At 35.4% G+C, this 13615-nt stretch overlaps 1 protein-coding gene across 1 annotated transcript in view; it reads left to right on the plus strand.

The window, feature by feature from the left end:
* CRYL1 (crystallin lambda 1) overlaps nucleotides 1–13615 on the plus strand; it is a 200404-nt gene that overhangs the window by 129693 nt on the left and 57096 nt on the right. The window contains exon 4 of the mRNA XM_074216246.1: nucleotides 1089–1250. Coding sequence (XP_074072347.1) covers nucleotides 1089–1250 — 162 coding nt within the window. The remainder of the gene's footprint in view (nucleotides 1–1088; nucleotides 1251–13615) is intronic.

Consider the following 13615-nt stretch of genomic DNA (forward strand, 5'->3'; position numbering starts at 1 on the left):
CATCTCCAAGGTACATCTATTTTATATCTTCATAATGTCTCTTAGTCCCCTTCTCTCTACTCACATGGTCATTGTCCTCCTTCAAATTTTTATCACCTCTCACTTAGACCATTACTGCCTAATTGAGATTGGTTCAAATCTCACCCTGATCCAATCTATTCTCCATATAAGTGCCCAAATAAATTTTTTTCTTAAGTTCAGTTTTGTCCATGTCACTGTCCTTAGAACTGCTATTATAAATGCAAACTTCTGTATTTTGCTCTTGAAATTCTTCACAACTTAACTTTTCAGCCTTATTGTGCAGTTCTTGTCTCCCTTTGCTCACCAGGTGGTCCACCCAATGGACTTTGTTAATGCTTTCCTACAGTCCATCTCTAGTTTCCAGGCCTTTTGTACTGACTGTCTTTCATATCTGGAATGAACTCCCTCTTCAACTCTGCCTCTGAGAATGTCATATTCTGTCAATACTCAACTCAAGTACCATTTTCTACATGAGGCCCTTTCTGATTTATCTCACCCCCCCCAACTTCTACCGGTTATATTTTATCTATTGGATAAATAAATATCTGTATGAGAATACACACACACACACACACACACACACACACATCTCATATAATAAAATGTAAGTTCCTCCAGTTTGGGGCCTATTTCACTTTTGTCTTTGTATTTTGATTTTTAAATTGTATGTTTGACATGTACCATTTAGATAATCATATAAAGAAAGTTATCTGGAAATTATGTGATGTAAACTACATTCTAATTCTACATTTAGTCTTTTCCTGGGAACATCAGCTCTTTAGCTTGTTAAGATAGTTTAGGTAGAGTGCCTTAAACAAAGAGAGGTTGTAAATGGTTAAAAACACACTGTATATTTGCAGCACTCTACCTGTCTGTGTGGTGTAGTCTGTCTTCAAATCACACCTCCCAACTGACATGGCAGACTTCTGGAGAAAGTTGCTGGTACTTTTTGTGGGTTTATATTATTTCCTTTTTGGAACAAATCCAACCATGAAATGATTCTATGAACTTGTTCAAGTATATTCATCATTAATAATAATTGCATTATTGTTTCTTCTTGTTTTTAGGAATGCACTCCAGAAAATCTTGAATTGAAAAAGAAGGTTTTTTCTCAATTAGACCTTATAGTTGATGATAAAGTCATCTTAAGCAGCTCCAGCTCCTGCCTTTTGCCTTCAAAGATGTTTGTGGGTTTGAAGCATGTAAAACAATGCATTGTGGCTCATCCTGTGAGTACCTGAGCATAGGGTTTGATTTTTTTCTTCATTATTTCTTTTGTGAATTTCTTTATCATTCTACTAAGATTTTCCCAAGAACTCAATATCCTACCATATGAAATAGCTGAGAGTATAATATTTATATTGTTATGGATTGATATATTATTGATAGAAATTTGCTCTTTGTGCCTTAAATAATTATTCAGATTATTCCAAAACAGTTTTCAAAGTAATGTAATAATAATGCATCTGCAGGAATTATTATTTTTAACTTTTCTCTTCTTTTTATTAAATTCCAGAAACACACATTATTCCGAGGCAGTAAAAGGGGCAGTTAAGTAATGCAGTGGATAGTTGAAAGATTCATCTTAATGAGTTCAAATCTGACCCAGACATGAGTTCAAATGTGACCCAGACACTTGGTAGTTGTGTGACCCTGGGAAAGTTATCTGTGAAATAAATTGGAGAAGAAAATGGCAGGCCACTTTAAGAAAATTCCCTCAAAGGGTCATGAAGAATCAGACCTGACTGAAAATGACTAAACAACAGCAAATATAATAAAAGACTCTGTTAGGTGCTGAGGATATTAAGATGAAAATTGGCAGTCTCTTTCCTCAAATAGATTATATATTTTTTGAGAATAGGATGTGAAATATGCACAAGTAAAATAATATAGAGAGGACAGAGAAAAGTTCCAGATATAGTACTGTAAGAAATTTGAAGGAGGGACAATATTTTTAGCTAGTCAGATTGGGTAAGAAATCATAATTGGAAATGAAGTGGACCTTGAAGAATGGATAAGGTGTTTAGGCTTAGGAAATAATGGAAGCATGAGCAAAGGAGTAGGAACAAATGTGAAATGGTGGGATAGTGAAGAGACCAATCATTCAGTAGGGTAAAGGGTACAGAGTAGATGTTGGTAGGATCAAAGGTTTAGAATTGAAAGGGAGCTTGGAGGTCATCTAATGTAACTCTATCATTTTAAAGAGGAAAAAACTAAGACTCACCCAGAGAGGTGCATTGATTTCCCAAAATCATTCTAGTATGTATATAATTAGTAGTTGAGGCAGGATTAGAGCCCAGAGCTTCAGACTCTGAATCCACTGCCTTTTTTATTGTACACTAATGAGTAGTGGGAAATAAATCTGGAAGTTTAGGTTGTGGTAAGATCATGGCAGTTGTTAACTCCAGAGAGAGGAGTTTGGGTATAATGCATTTGTCATTTGGGGGCTGCTGAAAGCTCTTAAGATATAATAAAAAAATATTTTAAGGAGATGAGACTAGAAATGGTGTGCCAGCTGAATAAGAGAGACTTGAAACAGAGAAACCAATTAATTGAAGCTGTAATCTATAATGTTAATCTGGGCATGAAGTTATCTAGACTGGGTAGTGGATTGAGTGGAAAGAATGAACTATGAAGAGAATACTGAGGAAGGATTAGTAGAAACTCATGCTGATTCTATTATGCTGAAGAGGTTCAGGGTATGAATACAACAGACTCTTGGTGCTTTTTGGAGGTCAATCTAACTAAATAGGTAGAGACCAACAAAAGTAAAAGCTGTGTGCTATTTCCTTCTGCTTCTATAGGTAAAGGGTCAAAGTAGTGAAAAAATGTGAAAAAAAATTATAATTTTTGATCATTAATAAACATTAACTATCAGTACTCTAAATCTGAGACCTTTATCCAGAGACTAGTGACCAAGAAGTAGGCCTTCCACTGAATTAACTGAATCATAATTTCTTTCTTACCATAAGCTAAACAAAAAACACACACAAAAAAACTTGTAATTAAATGGAAGGATGGATTATGGTTTCTTCATCGAAAAATGGCAGAGTTTACTGTGTATAAAAGACAGCAAAAAAAATATGATGTTTGCTTATCTTATATTGCAGTGCTCAGGATAAGCATTTGAAAAAAACAGGACTACCATGAAAATATTTATAACCTACATGTCAACATCCATTTGAGAAACTCAAGAAGTAGAGCAATTCCATAAATAATTCAATAATAATCTTCAAATTAAATGAACATATACTTCAGTACTTAGTGATTTCTCTGCAAAGATAGGCACAGATATGTTAGAAAACATGATTTAAGTAAGAGATCAAAGATTTGTTTACTACACAGATGGTTCAAACTATGCTGTCTTCAAGAAGAGAGTTGAAAGATGTTGGAAATAAAGCACAGGTAAAATCACACAAAAAAACTGGAAACTGATTATTTTCTTCTTCCTCTCTTCTTGGATTTTTAAAATTCTTTTTCAGTTCTTTCAAGAGGTCTTTTTGGATTTGAAGTCAATTCATAAACTCCTTTGGTGGTTGACTTTTTGTCACTGCTCTCATCTTTTGAAATGCTGTTTTTATTGTCCCTATCAGAATAGTAGCTTTCTATGGTTAGCATTTTTTTTTTTTTGCTCATTTTGATAGTTGCTCTGCTCCTGGGATACAGGGAGAATAGTCCCAAACTTTTTGTGCGGAGGGTGATGGTGGGGGGAAGGTGGGGAGGATTTGGTCCCTGACTTATTGCTTGCCTGTGGAATTGTCTGTGTAACAGTTTGTTCTATCCTTCAGGATAGCCTTGACTTTCAGCTTGCCAAAGTGTTGCCCGTGCAAATGTTTTTTCCCTGTGTTAGGGTAGCTCAACCCAGTCCTGTCTGTTTCAGGACTTGTTCCCAGGGCTTGAACTTTGGACTGGGGTTGGAAATCTTACTGCTGGTCTGCTACAATACTGTGTTTATTGTTTGTTGATTATACAAAAAAGTATTGTCCTTAAGGTTTTCCTCTAGCAAGATATCTCCTATGAACATAGTTAAATCATATGCATCTTGGAAAAGTGTAATAAAATAATTCTGTTTAGCAATCCTCTGATTAATAATATTAAGCAAGGCAAAAACATATGAATACTTGCCAAAGATGTGTATCATAGTCCTTGAGGATGTTCTATGCAGAATCCAAATGAAAGAGGGATTCCCTATAGATAAGAGGTTTTTAATCTTTCATATGTCATGGATACATTAGCAGTCTGTTGAAACCTATGGACCTCTTTTCAGAATAATGTTTTTAAAAGCATAAAATAAAATGCATAGAATTTCAAAAGATTACAATTATGTTGAAAGTCATTTGTTTTGATAACAAAGGAAGAACCTCCCTCCAAATGCTTCTGTTTTGCAAATGACATTATTCTGTTTTCATTAATCCCTGGAACATAGGTCAAAAGAGCTTAGTTTGATTATACCCACAGAAAAACTTGGAGGATGAAGAATGTCTACTATTTAATTATAATATACAGATCCAAAATAGTATCCTTCATCAGTCAGTATTTGAGTGCTTTGTACTATGTACATTGTAGGCAGGCAATGAATTATTTCTAAAATTGAATAGGAGAAAAATAAGCTAGATTGGGAAATTGTGCATTGTTTTGAATGATTCCAAGCTCTTTTCCTGAAACAAAGACCTATTTTACTTTATTTCTCATTTTAATTGATAGCTTTTGTTTTTATATAAACTTTATTTCTGAATATATCCTCTCGTATCCAGCAAAAAAGCCAAAAAATTCAGCAAAGCAAACCAGTTAACCAGTTAAGACTGTGTAGTGTTTCATATCTCTAGTCCTTTAAAATTATGAAAACTATAAGAAAAGAATGGAGGAAAGTGAATTTTTTGTCTTTACTTCAGGGCCAAGCTTGATCATTATTATTATTATTATTATTATTTTGTGTTCAGCATTTTTGTATCAGTTCATACCAAACTTCTCTGAATTCTTTCTATTCATTATTTCTTATGGTGCAGAAACATTTTTTGCACATCAAAATTTGTTTAGTCTTTCCTCTATCAATGGGTATTTATTTTGTTTTCAGGTTTTTGTTCCCCACCCCCTCTCCCCAAACTGCTATGCATATTTTGGTAAGACCTATCTTTCTAATACTAGTTTTATTCTGATGATGCTGTATTACTATGAAAAATGGAATACCACAGCTTCTGAGGAATTAAAATTCCTTATCCATCCAAAAGGTACTGAGAAGGCACATAGAGTGGGCATGAGTGCATTGCAACCCAATTGTGCAGGAGAAATGGTGAAAAGGATATCATTAGAAAGATAATTTCCCAGAAAAGGAAGTAGATTGACCAAAGCAAGAATGAATAATGTTCTAACTTCTGTGAACTTCATTGTTTCCACATAATATTAGACCTAGCGTAAGCTCCCAAAGTTTGAATAGCCCTACTGGAGAGGATTTATGAGACGTTATAGATGAGAGATGCATAGGATGAAAAGAAATGAATGAATTGTGATTTGTTGTGTCTGAGAGAAACTTCTCTTTGATTGTTGGAAAATTTGGTCACTGATTCATAGAAATGTTGAAGGAAGCATGTGAGGGTCAACTTTGGCCTTTCTTTTGGAGAATTGAATCATTCCACTTACTCTTTTTTTTTACCCATATAAATGTGTCAATGAAATTAGGGTCTGTATCCTTAAAGAAAATGATTTGTGTCTAGGTTTTAATTAATGCTAATATCCCAAAGTGAAATCTATTTTTATAGTTCATATAGTTTATAGTTCAGGGACTCTTTCAAATGTTTGAAATGTTACTATAAAGCAATTAGATTGGTTTTGCCCACCCAAGGATAACATTTACCCATAGTACCATCTTATAGTCTGATAACTTCCCAGGGGCAGTATAACTATTCTATTCCAGAAACATCTCTTTCTGTTGGAGTTCAGTGCTCTTGAAAGATGGATAATATGGCTAGTTTCCAAAGATATCTAGAATCACCCATCTAGTAATTAGATTGTTATCATTCACTATGCTTCTGAATGAGATGTAAATCAATGATCTCACATCTGAAAACTCCCAGTTCCAAAACTTCTATTAGCTCATTTTCAAATCTGTGTGAGGTCATATAATTAATTAGAAGTGTTAGAAATTTCCCAGACAAGTTAATTTATAAATCTTTTACTTAGTCATTTATTTTTCATTTCACCTCTACCTTTCCTCCTATTGAAATGGACTGGATTTCAATGATTTATGTTAATGATATACAGGTTAGTCAACATCATCAATTGAATCTGTGGTTAATTCAGGAACACATTTTAACAATTTTTATTTCAATCTTTTCTCCACAGTTTTTTTAGAAGTGAATTTTTTATCAAGGTCTTTTTGTTTTATAACATCTGTATTTCCCATTGTATTCTTTCCTACCCCCCCCCCCCAGAAAGCTCTCTCTTAAAATAAAGTATTAAAAAAGGGGAAAAATACTTTTGCAAAACTAATCAACATATTCAAAAATATGACATATACAATATTCTATTCCTATAATCTCCTCTCTCCAAAAAAATGAGAAAAATTGTTTTTTTCATATCTTTCCTTTAAGATGAACTTTGGATTTTTTTAAAATCATGTTACTATCATCTAATAAAAATGACTATCTTTCTTATATTATTCTATAAATCTCCTCTTTCATATAATCTGGTGCTGTTTAAATACCTCCTTTTAACTCAAATGTTTTTTCTTCCCAGGTTTCCATTTGTACTCTTCTTCCATTTCTATCTATATCTATAGACATCCTGCCTATCTTCAAAGACCCAGTCTAAATACCATGTTTTTCTTTAATTTTGTTGTTGTGATTCTGTTGTTTTTCATTCTGTTTTATTCTTTGTGACTCTATTTGGAGTTTTTTTTTGTTTGTTTTTTTGAAAGGAATGGGGTTAAGTGACTTGTGCAGCTAGGTAAACTATTAAATGTCAGGGGCCAAATTCGAACTCAGGTCCTCCTGATTCCAGAGCCTGTGCTCTAACCATTGTACTACCTAGCTGCCCCTTTGGAGTTGGTTTTTTTTTGTCAGAGATACTGGAGTGGTTTACCATTTCCTTCTCCAGCTTATTTTACAGATGAGAAAGTAGCGGCAAACAGGGTTAAGTAGCTTGCCCAAAGTCACACACTAGTAAGTGTCTGAGGACAGATTTGAACTTGGAAAGATGAGTCTTCTTTATGTTAGATCCTGTATTCTATCCACTGTACTATCTAACTCCACCACTAGTAGATATTAAATCCCTTGAACACAATGGCTGTCTTATTTGTCTTTGTAATAAGTCAAGACTCTAGGGACTAACCTAATTCACCACATATAGAAGGCACTAAATAAGTGTGAATGAATGGTTTTCTTTTCTTCCTTTTCCCATTACTCTGATAGAGATGCTCGATGACCAGGGAAATGACTAAAAGACAAATTTCAAGTAGGGAGAGAAGTAAAAGCCTAGATAATCCAATCTAAACTGAATAAACTGATCCTGAATAATCAAGAGTTAGCTAACTATACTCTCTGAGAAACTACATTAATTTGTGCCCATCCCTTCTAGACCAGATGGTAAAGCTCAGGCAAATCAGCTAACACCCTATTTCTTGTGCCAGACTTGAATCATCTGGGATTCTATGCACAGATAAGGAAATAGATTAAAGTGAAAAGAGACATTCTAATCCATTGAAATGCTTTGACTGGCAATAAATGTTTAGCACATGAGATGGGAAAGTACTTCTAGTTTAAGAAGATAGAGACTGATCACTTTTCTAAAGCTCTGCCTCTCCCCTCTTCCCCCTTCCCCCCCTTGCCCCCAATCCAAAAATCTCAATATGAATTTATTATTATTTATTGGGCACCTTTTCCTATTCCCACCATAGCATTTTCCAAAAAATGACTGAAATAAAATTGTATAGAGATTTAAAAATCTAAAAAATGAATTGACATTGTTAGATGTAGCATCAAAATATGTATGATAGAAAAATTCAGGTAAATGACAGGAATTTTAAAGATTGATGATAGCTGATAACCCCCAGAATAGTCAGCAGAATTCTACTTATTTATTCCTGGCCATTTTCTAAACAATACGCATTATCCCTGATTTCTTATTTCCTTTCAACTTATTTAATCACTGTTAGATCAGAAAAGACCTTAAAGATCACCTTATCTAGCACTTTTTATTTTATGAATCAACAAACATTTATTTAGCTCTGGGGTTTAAAGAAAAACTAAAACAGTTCCTACTGTCAAAGAACTTACATGCTGATGGGGGAGATAACATTTATTTATTAGAATATACAAGAATATATTTATCAGAATATATTTATTTTATAAGAACATTCAAGATAAATACAGAGTAGTGCTTGGAAGGTAACCTCAGAATAGCATATATTTGTATAGTGTTTTAAGTAAAGTGCTCCTGTTATTTCTTTGATCCTCGTACAAGGTACCCCTGACTGCATTCAGGAATTCCCTGAATTTTCACCTCATCCTTCTTTCTTTAGTTCTTAGCTAAAATTCCACCTTTAGTAAGAAGCTTTTTGTTTCCTGAAATCCTTAAAACTTGTAATGCCTTTCCTTTGAGATTGTCTCCAATTTATTCAGTATCTTGTTCTTACATTGTTGTTGCATGTTGTCTCCCCCATTAGATTGTAAACTTCTTGAGGGCAGGGTGTATCATAGTAGGCACTATTAATTCTTGTTGACTTAACTCACAACAACCCAGAGAAGAGAGTGCCTTCATTAGCTCCATTTTGCAGAAGAGGATACTGAGGTTAGGAGAGGTTAAATAGCTTGTCCAGGATCATATACTAGGAAATAAATGTCTGAGGCAGCTTCTGAATTTAAATCTTCCTGGCTCCAAGTCCTATTCTCTATTAGGTCAAATTGCCTCTTCTTAGAAATCACAGGTGATGCATATAGGAAGTTGTATTTTCTAAATTGAAGGACATAACTTATCTAACTGATTAATCTACTTAAAATCTACAGTCATGGACTTTAAAAAAAATTAGTTACCTAGAGATATTTCGACCAAAATCACCTTGCCTGACCATGCTTCTTTTGGGTCTCAGTTCTACCACCATGATCATGACACTGAAATCACTTGTGCCAGTGTTTGTAGGTAATAAAAATGTTTAACTTATAAAGCACCGGCCTTGGAGTCAGGAGTACCTGGGTTCAAATCCAGTCTCAGACACTTAATAATTACCTAGCTGTGTGGCCTTGGGCAAGCCACTTAACCCCATTTGCCTTGCAAAAACCTAAAAAAAAATGTTTAACTTATACACTTAATGTACATTCATTTGTCTGTGTATCTCTGCATGCTTTTTTGGGCATTTCCATTGTAAACTCCTATAGTTTATCGATATTTTAAAAAAATAGAAATTACTCTCTGCTTGCCTAGCTAAGAGTCATGTGCAGATGGATACAAAATAAATGGTAGATTATTAATAATTGCTTAAAAAGATGTTAAAATCATCCATTTATATGAAAATGCAATTTTTTCTTTTTAATTGTGTGTGCATTTTAAATGAGGCAGTGTTATGAAATGAAAGTAATCCTAGATCTGGAGTCAGAACTAAATTTATTAAGATTCTGTTGTCAGAAGGAATCTTTGCAACTGCCTAAACTCTTCATTTTTGTGGATAGGGAAACTGAGGTCCAGAGGTGGGGAATGAAGTAACTTGATCAAAGTTACGCAAATAGCAAACTCCAGATCCACTGTCTGAACCCCCAGTTCTTAGCACTCCTGCTTGCGACCTTTATGATCCTAGACAAGTCAAATCCCTTCTCTGGGGCTCAGTTTCTTCTCTCTGAGGTCTCTTCCAGTTATCAATCCCATACTTAATTCTATGTTTCTGTCCTAGGAAACAGTTTTTTTTTTTTAAACAACATAGTCCCAACTGCTTGAGGCATTTTCACCCCCTTCTGGGTGGATGTTTACGTGTGTGTGAATGAATTGTAAATTGTTGAAGCTGTCTTCTGGGAAAAGTAGCAGTTTGCCTTTCCTTGCTAGTTGAGCTTCATTGAATCTCTGCTGAGAGAAAATAAATGGACCCTGTGTATTTAGTGCCCAGCACGATGGAGGTGGTCACATGATCCCCAGGCTCCCTTTCAGCTCCTGCCCAGAGACTTTTTATAGAGATGAATGAAAGAGCATTGCATTTGTATAGCCTCGTTCAACCTGAGACCTCAAAGAGCTTCATAGACACTACAATTTGTCTCTTGTGCGTCTGGTGCCCAACTGCAGCACACACAGTTCTTTGAGGACAGGAGTCTGGATCTTGTTTGATCTTTATCTGGCTACCTACTTTCCTTATTTTTTTTTTAATTTCTTGAGTATAGGTTAGAGACGGATTTCCCAGGACTCTCTAATAACTTCTAGCTATCAAGGGTCACAGCTTTTTGTCACATCTGGGTTAAAACATATAACTTCTTCAGCCTGCTGAGTTAAAGAATACCATGTTTCTATTCTACTTTCTTAGAGAACTCAATTGTTTTAGTTTGCTCCTTTCCTCCTTTCCCTTCCCCTGTTGTTAACTCTTCTTGTTCTATTCTTGTGCACCAAATTAAGTTGTAGGGACACACTCTCATAGCTGACAGGTCTCACTAAGGATCAGCAACAGGGAGTGGCATTCTTGTCTAGGCACCCAGGTACTCTCCATGAAGGTGCACTCCTTTAATATGGGACAACAACTCTGAGATGGTTCGAGGTATCAACCTCCTGTAACTTGAGGAAATATTGATCACAGCCCCAAGAAAAGCATAATGTTTACAGTAACCCTACAAAGAGTTTAATGTGTGTCCTTTGTAACTACTAGGAGATCTGCAAGTCCTCTGATTAGAGGATCTGGGGAGCAAGCCTTCCATGTGTCCTTGGGGTATAGGCTCCAAAGTAACCTGCACTATATATGATTTTAAAAATGGTATTGATAACCTTTTGTTTTTATTTAACCTAAATTTATTAATTTATTTAACTTTAATTTATGATGGAGCAGTTAGGTGGCATAGTGGATAGAGTGCCAAGCCCAAAGTCAGAAAGATTCATCTTCCTGATTTCATATCTGGCCTCTGGTTGTGTGACTCTGGACAAGTCACTTAACCTTGTTTACTTCAGTTTCTTCATCTGTAAAATGAGCTGGAGAAGGAAGTGGCAAATCATTCTTATATTTTTGCCAAGAAAAAAACCAAATGAGGTCACAAAGAGTTGGACACAACTCAACAGAAACAGTCCACTACCCTGGTCAAAAACTCTAGAAGAAAGTGTTTCTCTCTTCTTTGGGACCAAACATATGTAATTTACTTTGTAGCAAGATAAATACACCACTGCTTTTGAAATGCCCGAGTAGAAGGACTGGACTCAATCCTTTGCTTAACTACTTACAGGTTATGTGACCCTTCTATGTGTTAGCCTACTGTGTGCTAGAACTGGAATATTAGGACTACAACAAGTCTCTGGCCTTCCAGGGACTAATTCTGTTGGGTTAAACAACTATAAAAAAAATAAACTAAAAATATATACAAATTTTAACTAAAGTAATAGTGGGGAGGAAACTTATTACTCAGGGATATAGGAAAGGACTTATGAAGGAGGTGGTCTGAAGAGGTGTAAGTTCAAATCATGTTTCTCCAATTTATCCTGATTATATCTTGTTAGAGCATAATTGTTTTCATGTTGTCATTTCCATTAGATGTGAGCTTCTGGAGAGGAGGGATTGTCTTTTGTCTTTCTTATCCCTGACTCTTAGCATACATGGTTGGCACTGGTGTTTGATAAATATTGCTTCTTCATAACCATGGACAAGTCATTTAAACTGTGTGAGCATCATGCAGCTCTCTAAGACTACAAATTATAAACATACTGTACTCCACATAAGTAAATGAAGCTCTTATCCCAAGTTTTCCCAAACTACGAAGGATATAATTTGGGCAAATTATTCAACTTCTCAAGGCCTCAGTTTCTGCATCTGGGAAAAAGAAACAATGTTATTTGCATTGCTTACCTTACTGGGTAGTTGCGAGGAAAATTCTTTATGAATTATAAAGGGCTATTATTTTTTCCTCTGTAAATGGCTGTGGTTTTTGGTTGGTTTGATGCTCACTTTGAGGATCTCATTCCCTCTCTGTATTCTCTCTTCCCAGGTTTGTTAACCCCTAAGAAGCTAATGTAATTCTTTAAAACAATCTTTAACCTGGGATTAACTCCACTGAGGTGACAAAATCACTGGGCTACAATATTTGCATTTTAGACAAAACTGGGAACTAACATTCTAGTATTTAAGTATTGTAATCCATACTCCTACAAAAATTAGGAAATACTAAATTGTTACTGAAAAAGCCTCCCCAGGGTTTTGTTTCTTGATGGTTATTTCATTGTGGTTTTGGGAGGGGGCATCAGTATCAATATGCAAATAGAATTCCAAGTTCTTTAGTAATTCTATACTTCAGTCTAATTTTTAAATACCGCTTATCATTGAAGATTCTTTCATGAATTGCAACTATGAAATTTTATATAGAGATAGTAAAGGATGGACAGGAACCTCAGAGCTCAACTGAATCTAGCCCGTGCCTAAGAGGAAAGACTCTACATCAAACCTATCAAGTGGTTATACAGGATGGTTTAAATACTTTCAGTTACAGGGAACATATTACATCCCCCCAACTAGATTCTTGCAATAACCTTCCCTGTATTTTCCCTGGCCCAGGTCTTTGTGCATTCAATCCATCCTCCACTTGGCTCCCAAGAGGATTTTTCTCAAGTCTCAATCTGACCATGTTCTTCCCATTTCCTGGACTCAGAGTGCTCCAGTGTCCCTTTTATGATAAAGATCCAATTTAAAAATATCTGGCTATTTATAGCTCTTTATAACCTGATCCTCTCAACCTTTCTTGTCTCCATACACTTTTCTTCTCTCCATTCATTCTATCCTATAGATACATTGACTTATGTGTAGTTTCTCACACTGGACACTCCCCTCCTTCTGTTTTTGTGCCTTTGTACAGATGGTTGTTCTCCATGCATGCATGCATGCATGGAAAGCTCTTTCCCTTCATCTTATTTCTGAGTTTCCCAGGCTTCTTCTAAGGGTCAGCTTGAAACCCCTATCTTTCCAGAAGGATCTTCTTTCTGGGTTCCCTTAGCTCCTAGTACTTGTAACTATTAGTTTATGTGTATGCTGTCTCCCTCATTGGCATATTAAGTTCCTTTATAGCAAGAGACTGTTTCTGTCTTTCTTTGAATCCCTAGCAATTAGCAATGTCCTGTGCATAGTGTAGGGGTAGCTAAATGGCATAGTGGATAGAGCACTAGATCTGAAGTCAAGAGGACCTGAGTTCAAATTTAGCTTCAGACATTTACTAGTTATGTGACCTGGGGCAAGTCACTTAGCTCTGTTTGCCTCAGTTCCTTCTCTGTAAAATGAGCTAGAGAAGGAAATGGTGAACTACTCTAATAACTTTGCCAAGAAAACCCAATGGGGTCAGGGAGAGTTTGACACAACTGAAATGATCCAATAAAAGCTAGCATATAGAAAGCACTAAAGACATGTTTGTTGACTATATAAAAACAAACAAGTTTGAAATGA

The sequence above is a fragment of the Macrotis lagotis genome, chromosome 1, assembly GCF_037893015.1.
Source record: "Macrotis lagotis isolate mMagLag1 chromosome 1, bilby.v1.9.chrom.fasta, whole genome shotgun sequence".
Taxonomy (NCBI): Eukaryota; Metazoa; Chordata; class Mammalia; order Peramelemorphia; family Peramelidae; genus Macrotis; species Macrotis lagotis.